This window comes from Triturus cristatus, chromosome 9 (genome assembly GCF_964204655.1).
Source record: "Triturus cristatus chromosome 9, aTriCri1.1, whole genome shotgun sequence".
In the NCBI taxonomy this organism is placed as follows: domain Eukaryota; kingdom Metazoa; phylum Chordata; class Amphibia; order Caudata; family Salamandridae; genus Triturus; species Triturus cristatus.
Genome location: NC_140592.1, coordinates 572,087,528 through 572,114,785, shown reverse-complemented (window position 1 = coordinate 572,114,785; position 27,258 = coordinate 572,087,528). Strand labels below are relative to the sequence as shown.

At 42.8% G+C, this 27,258-nt stretch overlaps 1 protein-coding gene across 5 annotated transcripts in view; it reads left to right on the top strand.

The window, feature by feature from the left end:
• The window catches only part of EXOC3L2 (exocyst complex component 3 like 2), a 619,764-nt gene that overhangs the window by 378,636 nt on the left and 213,870 nt on the right, over positions 1–27,258 (top strand). For all 5 annotated transcript variants that reach the window (XM_085625593.1, XM_085625589.1, XM_085625592.1 and 2 more), the window contains exon 2: positions 5,066–5,766. In XM_085625593.1, coding sequence (XP_085481719.1) covers positions 5,088–5,766 — 679 coding nt within the window. In that variant the 5' untranslated portion in view covers positions 5,066–5,087. The remainder of the gene's footprint in view (positions 1–5,065; positions 5,767–27,258) is intronic.

Below are 27,258 nucleotides of genomic sequence, written 5' to 3'. Positions count from 1 at the left end.
CTCTGCAATGTCTGTACAATATATGTTCCACATGAACTGCCACTTTATTTGGGCTATCCAGAAGATGAAAGAAGATACACTGCTCCTAAAAAGTTGGCATAACTCTTGTGCCCTCGTAATACACATATGCCATTCCATTTCTAGGAGGTTTTGACATCTTCATACCTACCCGCAGCACACCTCTGTAAAAATTAATTCTTGACGTCCATGAAAGTGTTTCTTTTTTGATAATACTACCTTGGTCACAATAGTTAATAGCAACTTAAAAACAGACCAATAATTATGCTTTGTTGTAAATCAATCCACAACCCTTACTATTGCATCTCTTTATGCCAATATCAATATTATCTGTTGGCCCAATTAGCAATTGGTTAGCATCACCCTTTTAAATTTGCAGCAGAGCCAATCACATTAAAGCCCTCATTCTTCCCGGCAACATCATCACTACTTCCCTGTGCCTTATGCAACTGGATCTGAGGTTGACAGTTATCGTATTCTGTCTGGGTCCTTGAGTTTGTGAGCTCACACTTTCAATATGCTTGGTTTGAGGTTTTTGTTTGCACTCTAAATGTGCTGTGATTAAGAGGAGACTTTTAATCCCTCTCCCTGTCTTCAGGCTTGATCTTCGGTCTCTGGCTCATCATGTGATCTGCGGTCTCCTCCATGTCAACTCTACCCATTTTTAACCTCTTCTCTTAGGGTGTATAGGGAAAGAAGAAAGAGGTTAAAGGTATTTTACGTGATGCTTTGCCTGCAGGGCCTGCTGGGGCTGTGTAGGTATTTTGGTCAGGATCCCTATTCTGTTCTCTTCTTAGCCTCACTTTGATCCTCTCCTTTTATCACTTTTTCTCATCCTTCTTACCAAACTAGGTCCAAACCAGTATACCAGGTACTCATTCAGCATTACACCCCTGTCATCCAGGACTTCTCAAATATTACACTCTGCAAGTTTCAAAGCTGTGCCCCCTTTGTATGCTCCTCTATTTGCTCCTGGGTAGACTCGGAGCATACACAGCGACTGGTTGTATAATATCAATTGCTATGGGTGCTCATGGATGGACTCCTCATAGCATATAATATGGCAGGCAGTATCCTGCCCATTCCCATTGCTTGATTCCTGCTTCTCCTGGGACTCCTTTGAAGATTTACTCTGGATGATTGCTTAACAGTAGCTCCTTTGCCGCTCCAAAGGGCACTCCTCATTGCATATACCATGACTAGTTTCATGGTGCCCATTCCTGCAGGTTGCTCTCTGTCACTCGTATACTGTCCATTCCAATGGGTAGCTCTCTTCTACTCCTGGGTGGGCCACAAGAGTATATACCATGGCTAATTGCATCATTGTCCATTCCTCTGTTTTTTTCACTCTAGATTCTTGGTTGCCCACTTTGGCTAATGCCATGGCTGGTTGTGTAATGCCCATTCCTATGAGTTAATCCTCTGCCTCTCGTGGTTGAGCTCCATGGACTCTAACCTAAGGTTGATGGAAAATTATACCACATTCTCTTAGCAAAGGAAAATTTCCCAGAATGGAAGGGTCCTTCTCTTGGAAAGTACAACGTGCATGACACTGACCACTGCAAATATAGTAGCTATCCAAATGCATTACTGGCACACTGTTCACTCTGTTTCATCTACATCCATGCTCATGCAGAGTTATATGCTCACTGACACATGGTATGATCAGTCTCTGCAGTGCATGCATGACACTAGACTGTTCCCAGGTAGACCACGCTGCATGCACACACCTTCTATTTATCCATACTATATTGTTGTATGGGTAAATGTCCTACCTCACACTCTTTTTCTCTGCAATTCATGTAAAGGCTTAGTAACAAAAACACAATAAGAACACAGCTATGGTCCTCATGTATGACATTGAAACCCTACCCGTATTGTCCCCAAGACCAACACATATTCTCCAAGCCAGGCACTCCCATGGAGTAGCATGCAACCTTCCTAAATGCTCTTGCACACCTCAACAGACGTATACAACTATGTATAAAAGTAACTACATTAGAATACAATGTTATATTTGCTGCTTAAGTTAATCAGTGTGTTTACATTTTTTCAATTTACCTTCTTCCAAATGTATCTTCCCCTTTCTATGTTTAAGTTATTATCATGTGCTGCACAAAATATTGTCTTGCTATCGACCAACCGCAATTGTTGCCTAGCTGTGACACAACGTTTTGAACAAATATGGAAAGGTCACTGTTTTAATTTTTGTAACTCAATGATAAAGTATTCAGAAAGGAACTACTCCTATTCACACAGCTGGATATTGCATTCAAGTTATGAGTTCCTTGAACATATTCAATATTGATATTGATTATTTTGGTTTCCTAAATGAATATGTACAAGTGATTATCGTAGACGCTCTTTTAAGTTATATCTATTGATGTATACAAAATGCCTTAGTTAAACTATAGAAAGAAGACATTTAATAGCAAGAAGTACAATTCAACAACAATCTGAAAACCAGCTCATCTCACTATATGTTCATCCAATTATGATCTGCCTTCTTTGATGTTGTATGTTACATTATTGTCTTTAAAACATTGGTGTACCTTCCACAAGAAATGGGCAGGGAATCGCATTTGAAAGTGATTTCTCAAGTTATGTAGGAAAGATTCCTCACCAGTGAATCTCGTCCATCTCTATGCCACCAGCCTTCTATAGGGGTGACCATGCATCTCAATAGGAAGTAAGGCTTAAATGTAGAAGTAAGTTTACGTCAGACACTTCAAAAGAATAAAGCGTTGCTCCTGGCGTCTTTTTATGAATACTGTTTGAGTTATCCTCTGCAGCTCGACCCTACCTTTACCACTTTCAATATTGATTTACAAATTACTCATATTATTTGTGCTGAAATATTGCATGACCTTCTTTCTTGTAACCCCCACATGCTTCTTAAATTTAAATGGAATCCAAAATAAATACACTTGTAATCGAAAGCGTTGTTCTGATTTGGAATGTGGAATATATTTCTGCTAACTTTCTGCTAGAAGGAATCTCTGAAAAGTGTCAGTATTCACAGGACTGCAATGAAAATACACTTCCATATGAGAGACAGAGACATAATATGTTCCCTGTTTGATGTTCAATATGAATGAAAGTTATAATAACTTTTCACAGTTTTATGAGACAGCTGCATATTCAGGGAGGCATTGTTTACATATCATTTATTCTAAAATGTTTCTTTTTGATTGTTTTTTCTGAGTTGGAGTGTGAGGGAATACTGAATACATGTAAATGTTGTTTCTCATATTTCTCGGATGCCTTTTTACACAACCCGAAGCTTCTTCATACCTTGGGAGTATTTGATTCACAAACATATTGCAACAGATCATAGATCCGTTTTCATGCAAAATTATAAAGTTCATGGTCAGAGATTTCTTCTTCAATCCCAAGTAGCAGTTTGTTTGAAGATGACTATAATTTTCTAGGCCATCCTTTTTTTTTTTTTTTTTTTTTTTTGTAAACTCTTTTTATTAACAGAAGTCAACATTTTGGTCACTTCACAGTTTCAAGTCATTAGAGTTAGTGTTCAGCCACAGACCCCTGGACAGTCCTTCAGTGCAATATGGTACAACATAACAGGATATGACATTTTCACCATCTTATGGGGATACGATTTCCTCTGGGGGAGAAGGTACTGGGGGCTCTCTTTCTAGGCCATCTTGGCGAAAGAGGATATTCAGTTATCTGATCTGTTTCCATATGTTCTTCATTATTAAAACAAGAGACTGTCTGTGTTGATAATTGTGTTTCAACATGTTATTTGGAAGACCTCATAAATTGAACTGGAAGTATTTGTTGGGCATGAGGGTTGAAACACCATGGCTGCAAGTCTGATTGAAAAAGAAATATAAAATTCAGAGTGCTATAGAACAAAAGTGGGGAGTGAAATAACTGAACGGACACGGATAGGACTTTAACTCCCGTAGAGTATATAGTGTTCCACAATGTTGTAAAATGGGGAAGAACTAGGGGCTAGATGTACGAAGATGAGGAATAGTAATTTCCTAATCGCTATTTTCTGTGAATCACAATTAGGAAATCGCTATTTCTAATGTATGAAACCATTTTGAGTTTCATTAGTGATTCCTATTGGGTCGCAAACACACCTACCTCATGCATTTTAATGAGGTTGGCCGCAATTTGCGACCCACTTGGATTTGCAGCCATCACAGGATGGTGGTCTGCTGGGGTCAGCAGATTACCATTTCTGTGATTGTTTTTAAATAAAGCAATCTTATTTAAATTTTTTTAAATGCAGCCCATTTTCTTTAAAGGAAAACAGGTAGCGTATACAAAGAAAAAAATGAAATATTTAAGTTTCTATTTTTAAGAGCAGGCAGTCGTCCGTTGGACCACTGCCTGCTCTTAAAAATATTTTCTCAACATTCTCAAAGGGGAATAGGTCCCAAAGGCATTCCATACCATATGGGAATGGGTTACCACCACTTTTTACATGTTGTACAGTATTACTGTTTTGCGACAGGAATTCTGTCAAAAAAACAGTAATACATACCATACCAGTATTTAGAAGGGACGATGCCCAAAACAGTCCTTCCAAATACTGAATCGCAAAAGCAAATTGCAATTCGTTAACAAGTTATGGAATCGCTTTTCTCATTTCTTACATTGGAAAAGGCATTTTTTCGGGTTGCACATGGCCCAATTTCTTGAATTGGGCCATTTGCGACTGGAAAAATACTTTTGCATCTGTCCCTAGATATCTTATTACCAACACATATTTCCTTTAACCTTATCCATATATGTGTACTTGTGTTTAGATCATTGGTCCCTCTATGCGTCCCTTCCTTAGTCATATACTATAACCTTTTGTTTCCAGAACAGTTGAGATGTATTCTGCTTCCTGTTACAGTGGTACTAAATAGGTTTGGCCTCTCCTAGGCAGTTAGCACCTGTGTTATTATTTACCTCTTCTATCTTGTTAGATTCTGGTATACCAGTGTCACTGGAGAATCCAAGACCCACAACATGTACATTTTCCATCACAATGCACCTGATTTTAACATTTAATCTATTCTTTCAGGTTCTTTTTTTAGGCCGTCAAGATGCCTGTCTTTAAGAACTCCTACCAAATCAAAATGGCACAAGTCAGTGGCAGTTCTAATGGAGATCTAATCCTGGAAGACAGTAGTGAAAGTAACAATCCCTTTGATGAAGGCTTGGAGGAGAATGAGCATGACTCCTTGGGCAATGTCTCCCCTGCAGGAAGCAACCCCTTTGATGAAGATGAAATCGAGCTTAACACTGAGCTGCTCAATGGCAGCCTGCCAGGGACTGCCAGGAGGCGTGGAACTCTTGAAAAGATAGTTGGCCTGTCACCTTTTAAGATGGTTAAGGCCAAGAAAGTGCCCAACAAAGAGAAGCAAGTGAATGGTGACAGGCGGTCCTTCCTGGGCAAGATAATGGACTCTTTGAATGAGGATCACAGCCTGAAGACCACACCTGAGAAAAAAAAGATGCGAAGAAGCTCGGAGGACTTCAACATCCTTCAGATGCTCAATGGCAGGCGGAGGGAGAGCCTGTCCAGCTTGGATTTGAGCCCCACTGAAGGGCCAAACGGTGGCAGCGACACTCTGAAACGCTTGAGCTTCCTTAAATTGGGACGTGTAGGGAAACCGCGTAGGGTATCAATGGTTGACAAGCTGCTCCAACCAGGGTCAATTGAGCATGTACAATTGATGGAAGAGGTGGAGGATGTTGAGAAACCCAAAGAACCCCTCTCAGGTTAGTGTGCCATTTTGCTCTTTGAATCATATCTATTGCGTGGTGTATAAAAAATACAGTGAGCAAAAAATGAAAATTTGTTTAGCAAACAAAGAGAATACTTGGCAGTATGCAAAGTAGCTGTCCAAGGGGCATGAGAATAATACTGTTTATTCGAGATTACGTGATCCTATTTCGAAAAAATATATATAAGACAACCGGTAGCTTGCAATGGAAACAACCCTCAGTAGGGTGAGGCACATGGTATGTCTTGAAACCATACCAAAGGCCAAGTACTTTCCTCCTTGTGACTTTTACCCCTTCCACTACATTTATATATTTACTTCCTTCCCCTTATGTCCTGCCACCTGGGCAATCAGGCTGACATTTCTTAAAGAAATCTGCGTTGGATCCTGTCTCTGCAACAGTTTATTCTCTGTTAGGTTTTTCTTTTCACAACCCTACAATCTCTAATTTGTTTCATGATTGGCTTGTCTCACCAGGGAGACCATGATAAGCTAAAAAACTGCTTATTTGTCCTAAATTATGCATCAGATAGGCAATGTTACTGGGGTGGGATGAGAGAAGAAATGAGTCAGTGCTGGGAGGTGAGGCTAGTAGGCATGAGCACATGTTGGTGATCTATAGGGAGGATTTGACAGCATTGCATGTGATCCTCTGGGGCCTGCGATTCGTAGGTAGTGTCCATGGATTGGTAGTGGAACAGAGACAATTGATGCTGTCAGTTTGGCTTGCTGCTATGAAGATGTCGGACGACATTATTCTCTTGGTAATCTGTGGTCAGATGCTAAGGATATATGAAGGGTACCATGTGTACTCACTCCAGTGACTTCTCTTAAAAGGCCTTCTGCTGTATTTGTATTTTCTTGTCGTGTTTGATATGTTCGTCCTAAGTGGCGAATGGTATGTCTGGATGTGGGTCCCTCACTCACTATTCCACTGGATTCAAGCTAGCCTGGGTGATGATGAGCGATAGCCCAAAATTGGTCCCAGGATTGGATTGGAGGACATTTGTAGAGTGCATGGCTACCCGGAAGCATCCCAGCGCTAGGATGCTTGTCTCCAGTCCAGGGAGGACCTGGCTTGGCAGTTCGAGCTGGACTGTTCCCATGAGGAGCAGGGTAGACTGATTTGCATATGGCTGGGTCCAAACTGGGGTGGCATAGTGAGGAAAAGAAAATTGGATTCAAACCAGATGACTTGACTGGGGGTGAGTGGCTGAAAAGTTTCAACACTCGGTCCATCATCTTGTTTTATTTGCTGTATTTGGATTCAGAATTATTACAATGGAGCATGAATTGCGCAAGGTCCTGTACCCACCTGTCCACAAGCAGCTCCTTCCACTCTGCAGTCCTCCAGCAGTGCACGGTGAAGTTGGGTGCAGGACTTGGCCCATTCCACACATCCGACCATAGGTATACAACCCCTGTTGCTCAGGCCTTCTTTCATGCGCAGGGGGGTGTTGGCTGCAAGCGCTGCAACCAACTCTCTACGGGCGGCCCACCCCATTGGGTAAATCCTGAGCAACTTGTATTGGCAATAAGTTCTTACGTGTTTTATTTATTATTGAATCCAATGAGCTAGTCATGCCTCTGCCTGCAGCTGAAGGGAAATTGGCAAGATCATGTATGCTCTTCTGTTGTATGGAAGGTAGTAGTTCTCTCGTGGGGCCGCCTCTGTAAATGAGTACTAGTGGCTGCTCTGGCTAAGGTAAAAATAAAACATTCGAATTGACCTTGTTAATAGGTGTCCTGAGAACACTAAACACGATTTAAATGAAACTTCAGATTTTGCCACATCGATCACACCCTCGAAGACAAACAATTTGGCACGGCAGGATTTTCTTCACACGCTTTAACAGTCTTCTGCACCCCCCCAAGTTGCCCTGTGCACAGCCAATCAGTCTGTGATATCAGCAAACGTCTACATGACCGGGTCATCAACCTTAAAAAAAATATAAGGCACTTCTTTACTTATATGCTATGAGAAAAGGGAAAAACAATAAGCATCCAGCTGCAGTGCACCCTGATAAAGACCCCCCCCCCCCTCGTCAATAAACAAGCACCATTTGCTCTCTATAAACCCCCAAATTGTTCAACTACCTTTGCCTCTCCAGTACCCACAACGATCCATAACAGTATTTAAGTTTTGGATAGTGACCGACGTTTAAAGCAGACATTCGGGGCCTAATTCACAAATATTTTCCTTTGAGAGGTTCCGTCTTACACCTTATAAGTTACTTCCAGTAGACTGTCTTTAGATTAAAGCACTTCATGCCATGATAATTGAAAGAAAACATGCAATCTCACCTTTGATATTGTTATTGCCATCATTGCAATAAATCAGGAAAAAGCCTGGCATCTGAGAACATGCCTGCCCTGCTGTTTGTCCATTCCTGGAGACAGGAAGGTAATTCATGAGCAAAGGTTCTTCTTTGTCTACAGTGAAGGTCCAGATGAAGGTCTCATGTGGCTCAGATGTTGTGGCAGTTGAGCTCTGCTGCCTCTTGTATAAACAGGATTGAGAGCCTGGGTGAGGGATCTGCTTTCTGGGTGATTGGTGGAGCTCAGCAGCCTCCTCCTGTGCTTCACCCTGCACTGCAGGATTCCACAGAGAGAGGAGAACTTACATGATGGTTGTTTTGGGGCACAGCACCAAGAAAGTATAAAGCGTTGTCGTGTCCTTAGTCCAGATGTTGACTTTTTTCAATGAGTCGCTTATATTCGCCAAGAGATTAAGGCCACGAGAATCTCATTGTTCAGTAGGTGAAACTTCCAGCCTTTTCCTTCCGAACATGCACAAGATCACAAAATCAACAACGATACAGGCACATCCTTGTTGGACTCTCTACCAGATTATCTGGCCTCGTAAAAAGCTCCATAAGGGGATTTTTACTTCTTCAATGCCACTAATCCCAAAGCAGTGAAGTCGGCCCTTGTCCCTTCGCTTTGCCTGATTACATCTTTAGTCTATTTAAAAATTTCAAAAACACCAGATAAAGATTACATTTATTGCTTCTCCTTGCTTTAACCAAGCATTGGAGAGTTTATTAGAGTTTTAAATAATGTTTGACTTTACATTGAAAATAAGAGTATGCATTTACTATTACCACAAACAGGAAAAACTAAAGGCTGTTTTAGGAGCCAGTGAACATCCTGACTACCATTTTGCGTTTTTCAGGGTTTGAACGTTTTGCAAACCTGCCCACCTTCCTTTCATCCAAGGTTGGTAAATTGAGTCCTTTTATATTAGGTAAGAGGTACGTGTTACTATTTACAGTGATTAGAGATTGCATTAACTACAGCTTGAATCTCTATGTAAAAAGTTGTTCCACCGAATTGTGTGAACTCTCGAATTCTGTACTCGGTGAAACTGCAGTCTACTCCAACCTTTCAATTATACCTACATTGGTCTTACAGATATATCCAATACCACAAAATATTAGACACTCACTTTTATTCAAATCACACACAGAACAGCCATGCCCTATAGTGGGCTATCACATACGCCCTAAAAGCACTTGCAACATAGACATGTTATACCAAGCATAAAACAGAACTCATTAGACAGAACACCTCATATCCCACACTGCACAAATCTGCCTTCAAATTGGCTCACTGGCTTCCTCTATGTAATTGCCATAAGGCATGCTGTACCCCAGCTTGAAATAGAACACCTTTCATTAAATACAGTACAAATATGCCTTATGGTTATCACTGTCCCCCAGCCACAACCCATACCAAGAAATGCAACTCACAAACATGCAAAGGAACTTATACAAAGAATATTGCAGAATTCGGCTTTGTGCCCAACATCTCTAGCCATAAATGACCACCCAAATACATTGCCAAATAGAAATATAGATGGCTTTCACATTTCCATTTGCTGCATTAGCCATTTGAAGACACCACACTAAGACGACATAGACATTATACGGAATGCTACAAATGACCATTTACAGCACAACATATACCTATGGTCCTAAGGGAGGTGGATCAGTAACATAATATCAAGCGCAACAATATTGTGATACAGAAATATTGTGTCAAAAATATTGAATACAAAATTGTTTTCCTATACTTTAAAGGTAGGTACCAAAAGATTTAAAAAATATATTGTTTCACACTACATACACACATAAATATATATATGTTTATATGATATGTATCATGAAAGCACCTCGGCATGTCATCACGACTTGTTTATATCTCAGGATGATCAGACACATGTATATATTTTATTTTATATATTTTTTCTGTGTACATATCATGAATTAGATCATGTTCAATTATTGACATTAATTGCTTATTGTGCAGTATGCGGTTATTTATAACCTTCAATTAATTTCTTGCACTTTTCAATGTATGTATATGTTAAAGACTAGTATGTTTTACCAGCTATATTGTCGACCAAACAGTCTATCAACTATGTCCATTTGTGCCTGAAGGAGGGATGAGGGCTATATAGTCTTAAAATTCTATGGCACCAATTAGATTGACAAAGCCTGCTGCGCAGGCGAAACACATCTCTTTCAAAGCGGGGCCGTGAGAGACCTGACAAACAATAAAGAAGCCTTATCCATACATACCTCGAGTACGTGCCTCTTCTTTGTTGGAGCAGGATTGTTTTTTTTGTTTATATATACATATATATAACATAATGTTATTAAAATATCTATATTGTTTCATTAAAAGACAATGCTACAATAAAATGCATTATATAAATGTATTAATATATATATATTTATTTATATATTTGTTTATATATAAATATATAAAAAAACATTAAAATAAATAACAAATAAAATGCAAAACATTAAATTACCAAATTAATTAGATTTAAAAAACAAAAAAAGTTATACAAATATTTTTTTCAGTCTGTGCAACAGTAGGGAACAGGGGCGGCTCCTCCATTAGGGCGGAGGAGCATCACCCCACTGCTTTCTCGCAGTGCGAGAAGCAGAAACATAAAATGGTTAAACTACCATTTTATGTTTCTGCTGCTCGCACTGCAAGAAAGCAGAAGGGTTTGGTTGGGGGCAGGTGTGTGGGCGGGTCTTCTCTAGGGCAGGGGAGGAGTGGCTTGCCCACTGGTGAGGGTGCTGACTGTTTGGTCGGCCCTCTGGGGCCGACCAACCCAGTCATGCGCACTCTGCCTTTTCACTATGTAGGCTGCATGCAGCCCACATGGAGAAAATGGCCGCTCAACAGGTACTTTTTAAAATGTATTTCCCCCCCCTCCCCGCGCGCCCCCCACCCGTGATTAATGTCGGCCATGACTGATAGGGAAAGCATTTGATTTCAGAGATGTAAAATGTACTATTCCCACTAACCCTGGGCGCAGTGGGCGTAGTGGGGCTACGTGGAGCAGCGCGTAGTGTGGCAAAATCTATGCACACTTTGCGCTCCGCGTAGCGCCACTACGCGCCGCCCGCCTCCCGCCCGCCCTCATTTTAAAATAATTTAAAGAATGTAAAAAGTAAATAAATTACCTTACCTGCAGTGCGGCGTCCTGGGGCTCCCTCTTCCTGCTTGCCGGCAACTTCTTCACACAAATGAGCATGCGCGGATGCCCGTGCATGCACATTTCTTGTGAGAATGTAGACCCTCCCACAGAAATTCCGAAAAATTTGGACGCCATGGATAGAGTATTATGGCTTAGACCTAGACATGGAGGAGGGAGGAATGGGCCTATCACAAGGCAGGTCAGACACTCGCAAACTTGGAGTACAAGACATTGTTATTTGCTTCACCTACAAAAATCAGGGTTAGCAAATACTTTCATGCGTCTATATCATGCAGCCATTGCTACATACATGCAACATAGAGAGCACTCTTCCCTCTTCAGAACTCATGTCATTAAAGCCTTTATATAAGGGCTTTAAAGAGTAATTACACCTAGGATGCCACCTGCTCCTCTGTGAAACCTCAATATAGTGCTCACAATTATGCCCGGGTGGAATTGTGAATTCTGCTCACAGAATTTGAGGGATTTGTTGACTCCATGTTACTGTTTTAATGTGGAGTTCTGGCCAAATTCCGCCTGTTGCTGCACAGTGGAATTTTTTTCATGTTTGAGTAACGTGATGACAACGGGAACAACGCAATACTTCAGCAAGCGGGCTAGTGATTGCGAGCAATATTTGGCATCTCCAAGCGCGATTTCAGGTATCTACGAAACTTTCTGGCGTGATTTTGTAACAATAGCGGGCATGGTCAGAGGGCTGCTTCTTAAGTAGATTTTCTACTCAAGTGGCAGTAAAATCAACTTGAAGGGCCACATGCTCTTATGGGTGTTGCCATTCACACTGATTATTTAGTGTGGACCATGCTATTGGTGCTAACCTGCAGCATGAGCAAGAAGTTGGTGGAACTCCGTGGAATCTCGCAGAGTTTTAATGTATCTCTGTGGAATCACTGGGAGTTAAATTTCGCAAGTTCCATCCACATCTTCTCACATGACTCATGACACCCACATTCAAGCCATTGCATTCCTGGCCTTTGAAGTTTCTTTCCTGGAAATTAGTTATCCTTAAAGCCATTACAGCACTAGGGCACATAAGTTAAAAGAACATTTTATCCAGTTTCATGTTTAAAGGATTGTCCTCAGAATTGACACTCAGTTCCTTCCCAAGGTGGTCTCTAATTTCTTCCTTAATCAAACAATTAAACCTACCAGTCTTTTTCACTGACCCAGACTCTGTAGCTGAAAGAGCTCTTCACAGTCCAGAGACATCCAAAGAGGCTCAATGTACTACATTGGCTGAACCAAACCTTTTCAGAAAACTCAACAGCTTTTTGTTGCTTTCTTGAACCTCGTAAAGAACACTTAATTTCCAAAGCTGGCATAGCTAGATGGATTGTTAAAGGAATCCAAACATGTTATCTTACACCAAAGGGTTCTCCATCATTCTGCCTGGGCTGTATTCAACTAGGAAGAATGGGACATCCTTTACACTTCTCTAAAGTATTCTCTATCAAATTTTTGCAAAAGAGCCACATGGACAACTCCAAACACTTTTAGCAAGCATTACTAACTATGTGGATATCCATTCCCATTAACAGGCTAGAGTTGGCCAAACAGTATTGAGAACTCTGTTTTAGACATATGCTTATGCTTAATCCACTGACTATCCACTACCGCTTTACAATCTTGTGGATCTACAGCCAAAGATGCTACAAACTGAATATGTTATTACTTACTCTGTAAGCATCTGTTCATAATGTAGAGTCACAGGCATTCATGCTCCTCTCCGGAGGTCTTGTTTGCACATCTCAATAACATTAAATATTTACTTTACTTGCATATGCCATTTACATGGTCACCACATTCTCACTGTTAACCACGCCATACTTACACTCACCTGATGTGCAGAAAACATCTAACAAGGCGTCAGTGATCATGAGCATTCTCTGAAAAGAGAGGAGTCACAGCAGACCTTGTGATTTGAAGACACCTCTTTGAACAAAAACAATTTGCAACCTCTAATCCCAACACTCGGTGGCAGGAGTATGCAAAGCCTCAACTACAAACAGTTGCTTGTAAGGTAAGTAACATATTCCTTGCAGAATACACTACTTCACAAATCCTGGCCAGGCTATACTCTTCAATCTGCATAGTTCAAACTGAAGACCAGAGAGAGGAGACACAATTCCACTATTTGTCCTCAGGCCCTGATGAGGATGCCTTTCCACCACAGCATTGAAACATGTTGGCCAGCCATAACCTCTAGGTCAAACTTATGATGCTGTGTTTTTAACTCTGCCAGGAGGGATATGTAATAAAGGAGCACTGACTACATGTAACACATTTTAAAACCGTTCCTATAGCACTTAGGTTACTACCTTTCAGGTGAAAGGACCGATTAGACAAGGAGACTATCATTGAACAAATCAGACAAAAAGGAGTGATGAGGTAGAAGTCAGCAACATAAAGTAAAGTACTCTACAGTCACTCTACAAACAGACTCTGAGGTTAAGATAGGAACCCCCATAGCTGGTGTATTATCTGGTTCTCTCCCCCCTTGCTCACTACGACAAACAGGAGTATGCCTATCCTGACAAGCCCAAGACACTGAATGCATCTAGCAGTAATACACTTTGGTTGCTTCCATGAGGTGGCTCCTTTTTTATTTTACATAAGAAGAACTTGATTATGGAAAAAAAACGTTCCTAATCCTGGGTTGGCGTCGAAATCTTTATAATAGTTTAGAGTTTACACCTACACATAAGACTGAGAGGTGGTTCCAACCATTGATTACCATACATCAATTGTACAAGAATAGGGTTTCACATTGAATATTTATTAGATGGGTGGACGGTGCCCCATTATTTTCCTCACTATCCTCCCAATGTAATTCACAGGGGAGAAGACAGACAGTACCCCAACCCTGGAGCTCAAAGAAATACCTGGGTCGCCACTGTTGTGGGACCCCAGGCTTCTTGCCAGGAAATCTTGACATACTGACTGGATGTTCCTATCTTATCTTTATACCCACGTTGTAGGCAGTATTTGTGTATTCCAGCAGTTCAATTCTGTGGCATGATTTGGGCAATTTTTCACTTTTACCATTCAATGCATACCGTTCCAGCTATGAGTTTTATGTAAAATGTGAGCAGGAAAGGAAGAGAGAACAGAACTGAGAGTCTCCTCTACGGAACCACCCAAAACAAGAACACAAAGACAAGGGAGGCTGCCCACTTAACTATCTGTGTACCTGTGGTAGAGCTATGGGCCTGGAAGGGGCATGGGCGAACTCCCTAGCTTGAAAGGGAGCCTTTGTTTCCTTTCTTAATTTCACCAGAACTCTACTATCTGACCTACTGATAGAGATCCCTGGAATGTTCTGGGCGGGTGTGGTGTATGGAAGGGTTGAATGACATTACAACGCGTGCTTTTACCCCGCATGCCACTACAACTCAATTTTTTACCACGACTTGCTGTCGGGGGTGCGCTGGAGTTTGGTATAGTATAATTTACTATTCCAACTCCAGTCTGTGCAACAGTAGGGAAGGTGTTGGAGTTAAATCCAACACCTTATACCTCCTACAGTAAGCCATTTTGTTGTAATGGCATGCGGGGTAAAAGCATGCGTTGTAATGCATGCGTTGTAACGGTTGTTTCTCGTGTGGAAGTCCTGAAATAAACATTTGCTGTCGGGGCTCTCCCTTAAACCCTCCATCTTAGGTACCATACAGTCAAAGCCTGGTACAAAATGATGCCATTCTTCATACGTGGGGAATGCATGCACATGCAACATCTACACGTCTGTAGTACACGCACAAGCAAATTCATTACTCTAGTGGGTGGGCAATGGATCCGGTTATAGGGCACTCGCAGAATAATTTCAGATGCAAGAGATGGAGGTAGGGTGCTCTCCCAAAGCAGGCAACGCAGAAAAAGGCCTAACCTGCTCTACATTCACTTTGCTGCCACCACTGAGAGTCATTTGCAGCCGGATAAGAGGACAGTAGTCACTCTCCTAAGAATGGGAGTTGTGCTTAATGTACCCTATGGACCATGCAGGGCTGCTTGAGGTCTCATTCCACATCAGGAAGAGGTCTCAGCACACATGCATGATTGTGTGCGAAGGTGCGCAACCTTGCAGCCAGGCTCATCACCGACTGCAAACACTACAACCACATCTCCCCAGCCCTCAAAACCCTTAAATGGCTCCCCATCGAAGGAAGATCTGCCTACAAAACTGCTTGCATTTCACACAAAGTCCTCCACCAAAATACACCGCCATACCTCGCCAATAAACTCTGCAAAGTGGACAGCACACGACCTATGAGAAGCTCCAACGCTCTCCTCCTAGTCCCAACCCTGCTAAAGAAGAAATCCACACAATCTCGCTCCTTCTCCCATAATGTCCCAAATATCTGGAATGCCCTCCCCAAAGACTTGTGATGCAACCCTCCCTACATCAGCTTTAAAAAAGACCTCAAAAAGCACCTCCTCAATAAATACTGGGGGTCTTAACCAGCACCCTGAATTCACCCTCCCCCTTCCATTTTTTCTGGTCCCCCCACTCTTACTGTCTCCCTCCCCCCGACTCCCTCCACATCACACTGGCTCTGCTCTCTCCCCCTCCACTACTCTCATCCGCTCCCGTTCCTAGTGCTTCCCATTCCCTCCCACTCCCCCTCCTACCAAATTCTCCTCATCTGCTACTCTCCCCCTTTTTCACGTCCAAATTCCTACTACCTGCTGCCCTTATGCGTTTCACCTTCCCATACATACCCTTATACTAAATCTGATCCCCCTTCTCCATGTCATACATGTATATAGCTCTTGCTCTAGCTATCTATTTTATTTGACATGCGTAAATCCAAGCTGTTTCGTTTTGTTGATTTGTTGGTACTCCATGTTGTTGTATGTTTGTTTTATACCTTTACCATCCTCTTACTCATGTAAAGCGCTCTGATACCTCTGGGTCAAGCCAGCACTAGCACTACTAAATAAATAAATAAGGTGGAGATTAAAAACCCACACAGAATAATTCAAGGCAACTTTCTCAGGCTCTCCAGTAAGTAGCTCTTTTGTGACAATTCCTACTTCCTCTGTGTCTGAATTGAGCGTCCTGCTTGGACTGGGTGAGGTCAAATAGAGCACCGCAGCTGAAACATTGCCTCCAGAGTCAACAACAAACAATAGTACACAGGGTTGTTACGACACAACTTACAAGGATGTCAAGTAAGATTTAAACGTGATTTTTGACTCGAGGTGTCTTTATTTGTATGAACGCGTGATTTGTAGGCATGTCGGGTATGTTTGTGCAGTTATTTATTTAGCACACGATAAAAAATGAGTATTTCCCACACATAATAATATTTTGCTACCCAACCATACACCTTCTCTCAACCTTAAATAACCAAATATTGAATTAAAATTTGCAAGGGCTCAAAATTATGCTTTGTAGGTTACATGAAGATGTCTGCAGAGGGTGAACAACTCACTGAGCCATTTTATCAGATAGTAACTCGTGTCCTGTAGGCTTAAGGAGGCTCTCTGGAACAAGTGGATTATGCACATGAGCAGGGCTTGCCTTTGCTCAGATAGTGTAATGCCCCTTTTCCACCTGCCATTCATTGAAAAATACTCCCCATACCCTTTGCCTTTTTGAGGGTTAAAATGTCATGGAATTTTCTTATTTCCTGAGACGTTAGTGCAGAGATGGAGGATGAATATGGCACTGACAGCCTAAAGGAATCAATCAATCAAAAGTTTATTGTCTGATGAATTAAAATCTACACAATATATTCACAGCAAATGTCGATAAAAATATCTCATGAACCATCTTGTTAAAATGATTATAACATTCTGGTGATTTTGTTTGTTCAGACCTGACAAACTCCCTATGACCGTTCAGGCAAAAATGCGTTCAAAAGGAATTAAAACATAGGAGCAAATAAGGTGCGGGCGATATAAGCAACTTTGTCTTGACCCTATTAACATTATTATGCACACTAAAATCATGCAGCCTAAAATGCATTTAAAAATATTTTTAAGAAACGTGAATAAACATGTTGATGGTATTTTTAGCATCGTCATTTTATATCTTCTTGGTCCTGGCCTCAGAGGTGCAAGTTAATATCAAGGAAATCGAATCCCATGGTGGAGGCGATATCAACAGCTTTATCTTTTGACCCCGGGGTCATAAGTGCAAGTGAGCATTGTTAGCACATTAAAACCATGGGTTATGGTTACCACTTACTGATTTTCTTTCTAGACATGTTACTTGACTACTATATAGTGAATGTTTATGATTTGTTGCTCTTTTTCTTCTCCCTCTCCTCTTCTCTCTCTTTTTTTTTTTTTTCCTTTTTCTTCTCTTTCTTCCTTTCTCTTTTTCATTTTCCTTCTTAAAAAGAAAATCAGCAAAAGCTTTTTGTAATTGGTATAGCTTTTATATCCCTTTTTGGGACTTATTATCTGTATTGATGTTCTACTTTGTCTATTATATTCAATAAAGCTTTCTAAACTAAAAAAAAAAAAACATGTGGGCTGACGTGCATTCAAGGGCATAAAAAACTGTGTGCAAGCAGGATGAAGGCAGCTTTTAGCAGCAGCATCTTTTAGTTAAACCTCCTGCTGCTGGTTATCTTTGCTGCGTCACCTGTGCATTGGCCTCGCAGGTACTATTTGATGCAAATAATACAAGGAGCGTTCGACGTAAGGGTTTGAGCTATATATGTGACCCTGCCACTGGCAGGCTCAGCAGCTGCTATTTAGCATTATTCCAACTCATTAACTTCATACAGATTAAAGTGCTTTCAAAGTAGGGGTGGGCGGAATTTGCGTAATTGTGTTACGCAAATCTCCGCGAAACGGTAAAAAATCTCCGCGAACACGCAGAAATTCCGCGAACACGTGGATTTGCTTGTTCGTGATGCTTTTTTCCTGTTCACAATCGCTGTTTGTGTGCTCGAGGAGAAATATCTCGCAAACACGCATTTTGAGAACGCGAACAAGGAAAAAATTTCGCGAAATCGCAGAAAGCCGACTTTTGAGCAATTTCGCGTTCTCCGCGTAACGAGAAATTATGCAAATTACGCGAGCGGAACGGAATTTACCGCCCAGGTCTATTTCAAAGTGCAGCCGAAGGATAATAGGCTATGTGTGCAGTTCTAATAAGGAGGGGGGTTTCAGCCAGTCTTACGACTGGTATCACTGGTATAGTTTAACATTATTTAACGTATTAAAAGCATGCGGCCTAAAGTGCATTCGAAGGGATAGGGGGCTATATGTGCAATCGCGCTTGTGGCACTTTTAGCAGCAGCATCTGTGTCCTGGGATCGCTAATGCAATTTTGCAATATTTAACTCATTGGAACCACACGGGCTAACATATTCTAAAGGAGGATTAAACAACTTGTATCTGAAGATGTTAGTGAGCGTTTTTAGCATGTTGTCTTGTAGCTCAGGAGATGTTGGCTGCTTCGTCTGTTGCCTGGCCTCCTGGATGGACTTGTTCGAGGCTGTATGTGATGCCCCCAGTTTCTCTCTTATTATGGTATAGAACTTTGAGATTCTTGCTAAGTCCATAGGGGTAGTGCATGTGTAGACGCAATAGAAGGCCTCCTTATAGCCTAAAGTAGTCGTGTTTGGGGACGCTTTTGTTTGGATTCAGATCGGAGGGAGACATGCATGAAATGAATAAGAACAGCTCCATGCACCTCTCTGTATGTCAGTGCCTTGATCCTGGGCCCAGCTGTTCCATGCTAAAGGTCATCTCTGCACCGTATCATTTTACATCAAATACAGATCTGTCAACCTAAACATTACATGTCATTCTCTGTCAGAGCAACTTCAAGTCTTTGAGCTGGTAAATGATTCAGATTTATGTCCAGAGGTTACAGAGAGATCTCTCAAGCAAGTGCATTAACCGCCTGAGGTTCTGTACTTGGCAACATAGATCTCTGCTGCAGGGGCACAAACTCCCTAAGCTATCCTAAAAGTCAGTCTAATTGTGTGTGACCGATTAAGTAAGGCTGAATGGCCTCACTTTGCTCAATGTTTAGAATGTCTTTAAAGTAAAGTTTGCTTAAGCCATAGGCTGAACTGTCATTGAACAGAGCCTCACGGCCTGACCCATTTCTGCTGGAACACCCGATTTCCGAATTCGAGGGTTCCCGGTGCAGTTTCCAGGCTGCAGAGGGTGTCTTTAGAGGCTTTTGTCCTCGAGTGTCTCACATTCTTTTCTGTCCTTGTCCGGCTCTACATCACCGCTCGGCGAAGCTGCTGATGGCAGGATGTAGTTTATGTTCTGAATTATTTTCCGCCGGCTTCCTGGCGCTCGCCCTCTGGCTGCCGACTATCCTCTGGGTGGTAAAGAAAATAAGCAGTCAGGACCCAGTGCCAAGACACAGTTTGTCACACGCAGGGAACAACTGTTCTGTTTAACTTATTACTTCCCCGAGCTGCTCTGTTTGTGTATGTTAAGAAATGGAAATAATAGTGCGCCGCGCTGCCCGAAGATGTCCTGTTTACGGGGAAGGCGCACAGGAGGTGGGATCCAAATGATCCTGGGGAGATAAACTAACACGGCCCTTGTGTTCTTCTCAGGAACAGGCCTTCCTATCTCAGGGAGAAATGAGCTATGCCAGGCAGAGCCCACCCTCCCCTCGGAGGTAAACGACCCGTGTGACAGGCTCTGATAGAAACTGCCCTTCTCGGGCAGAGCACTTTGTGCTGTTCGTGTCCGAAACAAGCTTTACTTTCGCTGAGTGTTAAAAGTCCACCGCAGATTTAGGATGCTACTTTCTAGATGGCAGGGTGTGTATGGGCATACCATGCAACCCTCAAGTCCAATGATCCATCTATGTCTGTTTATTTGATTGGTGGTATGAGGTACCCTAACTGCTGTTTCAGTCCCCTCCCTTATGTATACACCGTTTAGTGCCAATATCGGCAACAGTAGTCAGTTTACATGCAGCACAATACATCAATACACCACACAACACCTTGTTAGTGGAGAAAATTGCTGCAGGTTTATTTGCATAACAAATATGCCAACATGGTGGGTTATCTTACGGGCGATCCCAGGGCAGGCCAACCCTTATGCCGCCTGCCTGTCTGATGAGCCAAATTACACCGTGGCTGTCGGCAATCGGTGTTTACCAATACTTGGGAGGGGCCACTCCTCCCATCAGTGGACCACCAGTCCACTCCCTTACTCACGCCCCCCAAAAAGGTGGGCGGAGCGTTCCAGGCAGGCCCCGGTTGCTCAGACCCACAACCGGCCGTATGACTAACGGGGCGCCGTAGTTCTTCCAGGGGACAACGCTAAGACATCCCTGGGTATCCTTGGCTTAGCACCATACTGTGCTGCTGCATGAAGTACCCCTTGGTAACTTGCAGACTCTGGATCGCCCTGTAACTCCTCCACAGCTCTGGGGGTGGCCATCGTCACAACCAGGGCTCCCCCACCAAGGTAGGCCTTTTTACTTACAACATGGTGATTACTGGGCTTCTCCCAGGTCCAGCCAAAACAAGCCCATACAGGACCGGAGGCCAGCATGCCCTTTCAGGACAGGTGCCCCCATCCTTTCTAAACTCCCCGTGGATTTTTGACTGATATGACCTAAAACCAATAATTAGGCGTTGGTCCAATGTTACCATAGCCTGGCTGAAGAGCAATACCTTTGACAAGCCACTCCTACCAGGAAGTGCCAATGCGGGAGGAGGTAAGAGTAGACAAGCCCGCCTTACTTCCTCTTTCACTCAGTTATCTGAGTCTAGCACTGGTCGGAGTATGTCCATCGCATTCCGTCAGTCACCACCCTGTGTGAAGCCTTGCCCTCCCAATCTTCTGCTAGTATACCAGGGAGCAGACAGGACAGAGTGACCCAGAGGGGAACCAAAGTATAAATACCTCTCTATTTTGAATACTGGGAATGCCAAGTGTTCTCCTAATACTTTGTAGCCCAATTGAGTTTAACCCAGGGGTTTCCCCCCAATCATATGGACCATATCGCCCTAGTTGGATGACAGCTTCCACAACCTGCATAGCTGCCAGCCAATGCTGAAGGGCGGGAGAAATTACACGCTACCGTTACTCAAATCAATGGTACCCGTTTCAAGGACGGGATACTAAGTGAACCTACCAGGATCTGCACCTGTAACCAGAGGTCACACCCACAAGCCCCTCTAAGTTCTGCCGCTCCACCTGCCTGTGAACACGAATCCCAGGGCAGACCACAGGCATCTAACCCATGCTTGGCCATGCCTGAGCAAAACACTTCTGAAAGGCATGACAACAGGCTAACCACCAACATTGCATTCTGAATGTTCGCTGACAACTGCCAGGGAAAATGTGCATAACTGAAGCAACTACTGTTGTACCCGAACCCAAAACCATTGGCTCTCCATGGCTCAATACCTTCCTGCTAATAATGGTTTCCTTGAAGAATGTTGACAAATCTATGTTCTGCAATGGCGGGACTGCAAGATCTAATGAGTTTCTTGAAGGTCACCTAGTTCACACCCACAAAATTACCACTTATCGCCGTGTTGCCTGAGCAAGGGCAACCTGTCAAAGTATCCAAACGCAAAAAAAAGTCTAACCATACCATGAACAGTAACCCCAACTGGCCCTGAAGCGAGACAAACAATGCTAGGGCAACTCAGCAGCCTCCCTCCGACTTTCATGCTGGTTATATGCTCAACAGATTGGCAGCTGATAGCTCCGTCCCCCGTGTGACCCCTGCTTGCCAACTTGGCCAGGGGGGATGGGCCTTCAGAACTACTTAGCATGCCCCATTCTACCAGTGCCTAAAAGACCTTTGTCATGCTGCCTGGCCAAATGATTCTGGCCCTGCACTAGAGGCTCCCGCTTCGGCCTTGGGTCAAAACAAATCGCCAGGAACATTGCTTAGCAGAGTGTGCTGCAAGGTTCTGCCTCCTCATCCATCGCATTCAGTTATGTTTTTTTTTTTTTTTTTGTAGTGATCAACTGAATGAGGCAAAAACAGACATAGTAAGTTTTTTTCAAATGCTGAAAGAATCTAGCACTGAAGTGAGGGAACATAGAACCAGAGCAAGCAAACAGGATGAGATTGCTGACATTTTTCACAAGAAATTAAGTTCAGTCTGACACGAAAACTACCCAGATGTTGTGTCTCCCTACAACATAATTCCTCCAACATCACAATAAGTAAGAAAAGAAACATATCATGGACTCATTTCTAACAAATTGCATAGGACCAACTTATAGAATGTGTGATCACATGAAACCCTCCAGCTATGACAGAGATCCAATACTGCAAACCAGGTTAAAGAAATTAGATTACCATGACGGCCTTGAGAATGTGCATCTTATCACAGGAGTGCCATACAACATTGGGTCTTTAATTGCGACGGATGTGGCTCCTTCAGAAGTAATAGGTCCACAATTGTCCCCCTACTTGGAGCACAGTGCTCTATTGCAGCACTTGACCCTCTCAGGATAGCGGAGCAGTGCAGTCCAAGGCCTACTCAGGGGAGGTAGTGAGGAATAGCAAAACTGATTCGCTAGCACACAACAACACTCAATACATTATTGTCCAATCAATGCTTTGACTTTTAAAAATGAAAAAGTATTTTTATTACCCACACAAACACTACTAAATACTACACATTATATTTCAAATATGTATATCAGGTTGATAGAAGTACATTTTCTGACACTCATTTCACAGTATGTGTTGAACCATATAATCACACTGCCCCCCACCTGAACAAGAAGGAACACCACTCTTTAAAGATGTGTCATTATATATGAGGCAGGCCCACTGGCTTTGTCAAGGGGTCACTAAATTAATATATGAAGCAGCCCTATTTGCTTTCTAAAGGGATCCCCACATCGGTACAAAAGACAGGACAACTGGCTTTGTCAGATTCACCACATTAGTAAATCAGCCACAAGTCCTGATTTATTATTCAAACCAACACAATCAATAAACATAACCTAATACATTCATGATTAATTTTAGCACAAGCATTGCAATGTTCATTAATAATCGTTATCAATAAACCATCTTAAATCATGTAGGAGTCTTTTACTTCTTCCGGCCTATTGCCAACTACTACAGGGTCCCTGCATTCCACAAAGCCAAGAGCTAAGGGTCCAGCTCTGGCAGTGCTTGAAATGAATGAATAACTCTCTTTAGGTCATAAATAAAATCTACCCTGAAACTTTGGATACATTTTTGTAAACCGTTTGAGGGAGCCTGCTGCACTTCAGGCAGCCCTGAAAACACTCGCACATAATGTTGGTGGAGGACTTGCCCAGTTTGGGGCACCACACGGAGAGAGAAATATGCAAATTAAGACCCTTGTGGGGCATTGCGTCGGGGTCCTCCGTGGCAAGAAGGCATAATAAATGACAGTGCAACCTTGCTGCATCCTTTTCTTTTGTTTAGCAGCCTTGTGTTGCATTTCACAATCTTCTTGTGAGTGTTCCAGTCCCACTTGGGGCACACACTAGTCACTGTAGTTGTGGCAGTGCCGGGAGCCCAATCCCACGCTTGCTCCCTGCTTGGCCAACACCCCTTTGGGAACCAGGCAGCGATAGGTTGGTGTGTGGCCCCAGTCACCCCAGTCATGGGTATGGGAGGCAGGGGCTGCACACCGCAATATGGGGTGGCACAGCAGCACCCACTTCTTTTTTCTGGTCTTCTGTCTCTGAGGGATGGGGTCTTCTGGGACTCATGCCAGGGCCCGAGTCCTGCCCTGGAAGGGGGCCCTATGTATGACACCCCTCAACAGTAGGTGATGTTTAATAATAAAATCCAGGTTGCACCATCTTCTAGACCATGCTCCACCCCAGGAATAACATAACACATGTATTTGTAAAGCACACATTCACCCAGAAGGGTATCTTGGTAATGAATAACTGAGGTTTATTGTGTCTCAACTCAATGTCACTCATTTTATTAACCTTAGAAAGATGAAAGGTTGAGGGGACCTGCCAGGATTTGAACCTGTGATCATGAGGTCAAACACAGGCCCCTGCAGCAAATGCATTAGCCCACTAAGCCACCAGCCCAGCATAATTATAAAAAATACAGCAGAGAACTTAGCACCCTTTTTCTTTGGTTTTATGGCAGTTCTTGAAGGCGGCATATCTGGATCAGGTTTCTTCATTTATGGCTTGTATTACTGCTGGCGGCCAGCCCTGGCCACCAGGAGTATTTACAACAGGCCTCTTTACCTCGAAAGGGCGCACTTTGCAGTGATCTGGGTTACTGGCTCCCTGTGCCAGCCTTCTGCTTTAGCTAACTCCAAGTGCTCCTCTCCTGCTAGAGGGGGCTTATGGCAAGCCCTTCACTGCTCATCACAAGAGCACCCTCCAGCATTCACTCCCAATACCCATAGCCTCCTGGCAGTCTTGCAGAGCACCTGGGATGGTAATAGATTCCAGGTATTTACCCAAATAGGTTCTCAAGGGGCATAAGGTGGCCAGCACCACTGGTCCTGGTCCTGGAAGGACCCATCCCAGTCCAATGGTCAGCTGGATTTTACATCCTTAGTCCATCTTGGCAGAGCATCAGATAGCTTCTCTTTTCAGCTCATCATTCTTCCAATTTCGTCGCCTTTCAAATCCTGAGGCCTTCTTGTCTGTCTTTTCCTTGCGATGGGGTTTTTAAGTGGGGTTGGTAGGTTCTAGATTCAGGGCACGCTCGCCAATCCTAGGATGCCGCATCAACACTCCACTCATGTCCCAAACCTCCTACACAGCATTTTGGGACAATGCAGATGGAGCTGTCAAGTTTTCTCCAAACAGAACTCTTCTGAGAGCCTCCAGACACTATTGACAGATCCCTTCCAACCAAAACATCAAAGAAGAGCCCCACTGTATCGTCTCCAGATGTCTAGGCTCCCTCCTTTGTTCAGTGGGGCGGGTTGTCCAAGCCCAGGTGCAGTGTGACAGCCTAATTATCAGATGCACATTTTCCTCACTTCCCCTTCCTCTCCCAGGAACTGGATCATTCACTGATAATTGCTACTTTTGTGTGAGGAGGCCTTATTTCTTTGCTGCAGAGTAATTAACTGGACCATTAGTGGGACAAAGGCTTTAAATCAGCTGGGCTACAGACACATTACCATTCTTTAAGTCCCATAAGGTGTGGCTGTAAGTTGTTGGGAACTGCAATTTCAAACTTTGTGCGCTTTTTTTACCCCAGTTTGAGATCTTGCTGTACTATTAAGGCCTAATTGGAGCGATACTGCACTTTAGGGCAGATTTCACCTATATATATATATATATATAATACAGTGAAAGCACTACAGATTTGCCAGTAAACTCTGCTGACGTATCTATGAATACCAAATAAAATGATGAGGCCTACCTTAGGTCAGCACCTATTCTTGCAGAGTCTAATCTGCGCCGGGCTACCTGTGCGCAATTACTGCGCTGCACATGACCATAGTCTAACATATGCAGCCCACACACATTCACATATATGTACACATGTAACCAGCTCAGTGCCCGTTACCATAGGTGCTCCACAGCAGCCTTATCTTTAAAACACAGACGCAGGCAGTAAACACACTCAGTACAATTACCTTGAAATTACTGTGAGTGGGACTTTGGTAGTGAGACTCACCCAGAGTAAATATCCAAACAACAGATAATTAAAAGCAAAAAATCCTGGTGGACTAAATGGGCGAAACCCATTTGCCTCATTTGCCATATGTTATGGAAGTCATGGAAAACTGTGTTTCCTTACAACTCAAGGTTTATTTAAAGGTTAACAACCTTCATCCAGACTTTCATTCTGTTTCTGCTCCAGATACAGTACTAAAGCATCCACAGTGACCTTAAAAAGTAGTGATGATAATGACAGTTGCCTCATAACTCATTTAGACTTATCTTCTGCCTTAGTGGCAGTAAACCTTGAAACCTTTAAACAAAGGCGCGTAATTAACAAAGTTACAATGCTAGCTCGAATCCTATCTCTCAAAGAGGTTTACAACTTGTAAGCATTGTAAGAGCCCTCTCTAAACCCATTCCTGTAACCTGCCATATACTCCAAGGGTCAATATTGGCACTTGTATGGTTTAATATTTTTATTGAATCACCTGAGTCCCTTCTTCTTCAATTAGGAATTCAATATCATTTCCATGCAGATAATATCCAATTATACATCAAAGTGACTTCATCAGACTACAACCAAAAAATCTTATCCTGCTGCCTAACCAATGCACAATAGGGGCCTAATTTAGAGTTTGGTGGAGAGGGTCCTCTATTGCAACTGCAAAAGAGTATACTCTCTGGCAAACCCTCCTCCCGCCCTCCTGATTTACAAAGGTGTTGATCTTAAATATGTCATTGATGGAGCCTACTCCTGGTCCATCGCTGGCATACTCCCTCAACGCCTGACGGAGTCCGAGCCATCAGAGGTTCACATATAACACTGTCTGCCCGATTTAGAGTAGATGCTGTTGTTTTTTTTGCTGTTCGTCACCTGCAGGTAAAACATAGGAGGGAGAGACAGTACAAGCAAAAGGACCCCCACACCACGAGACAACTCCTTTTGTGTGGGGGGGGTCATTAGTTTTTGCTTTTTTTAAATGAAATCCTTTTTTAGGATTGTGGGGTCGATTTAGGTATTGGCAGGAGGCCAGTTTCTCTGCCAGGGTGACAAAATGAATTACTCTATCTTCTTAACGAAGATGATGCCTACTGAATTTAGAAATGGCCATAATGGGATGGTCTTTTCAAAAGCATTGGTAGGAAACTACCTCACGGTGACTCCTGTCAATGCTTTTCACTGTTTGGTGCAGAGCTCCATCAACATGATGGAGTCGTCCAACAAACAGATTTCCTATTTAATTTCAAAAAGAAGATCTCAAACCAGTATTTTCTTTTGAAAATAACAAAAGATAATGCCCCCTCGCTATGGGAAAGGGGGCATTTTTTCTTACTCTCCCTTACCGCCCACGTTTGTATGGTGGTGATGGACAGTAAATAACCTCTGTACTTCCATCCACCCTAATGGGGTGCATG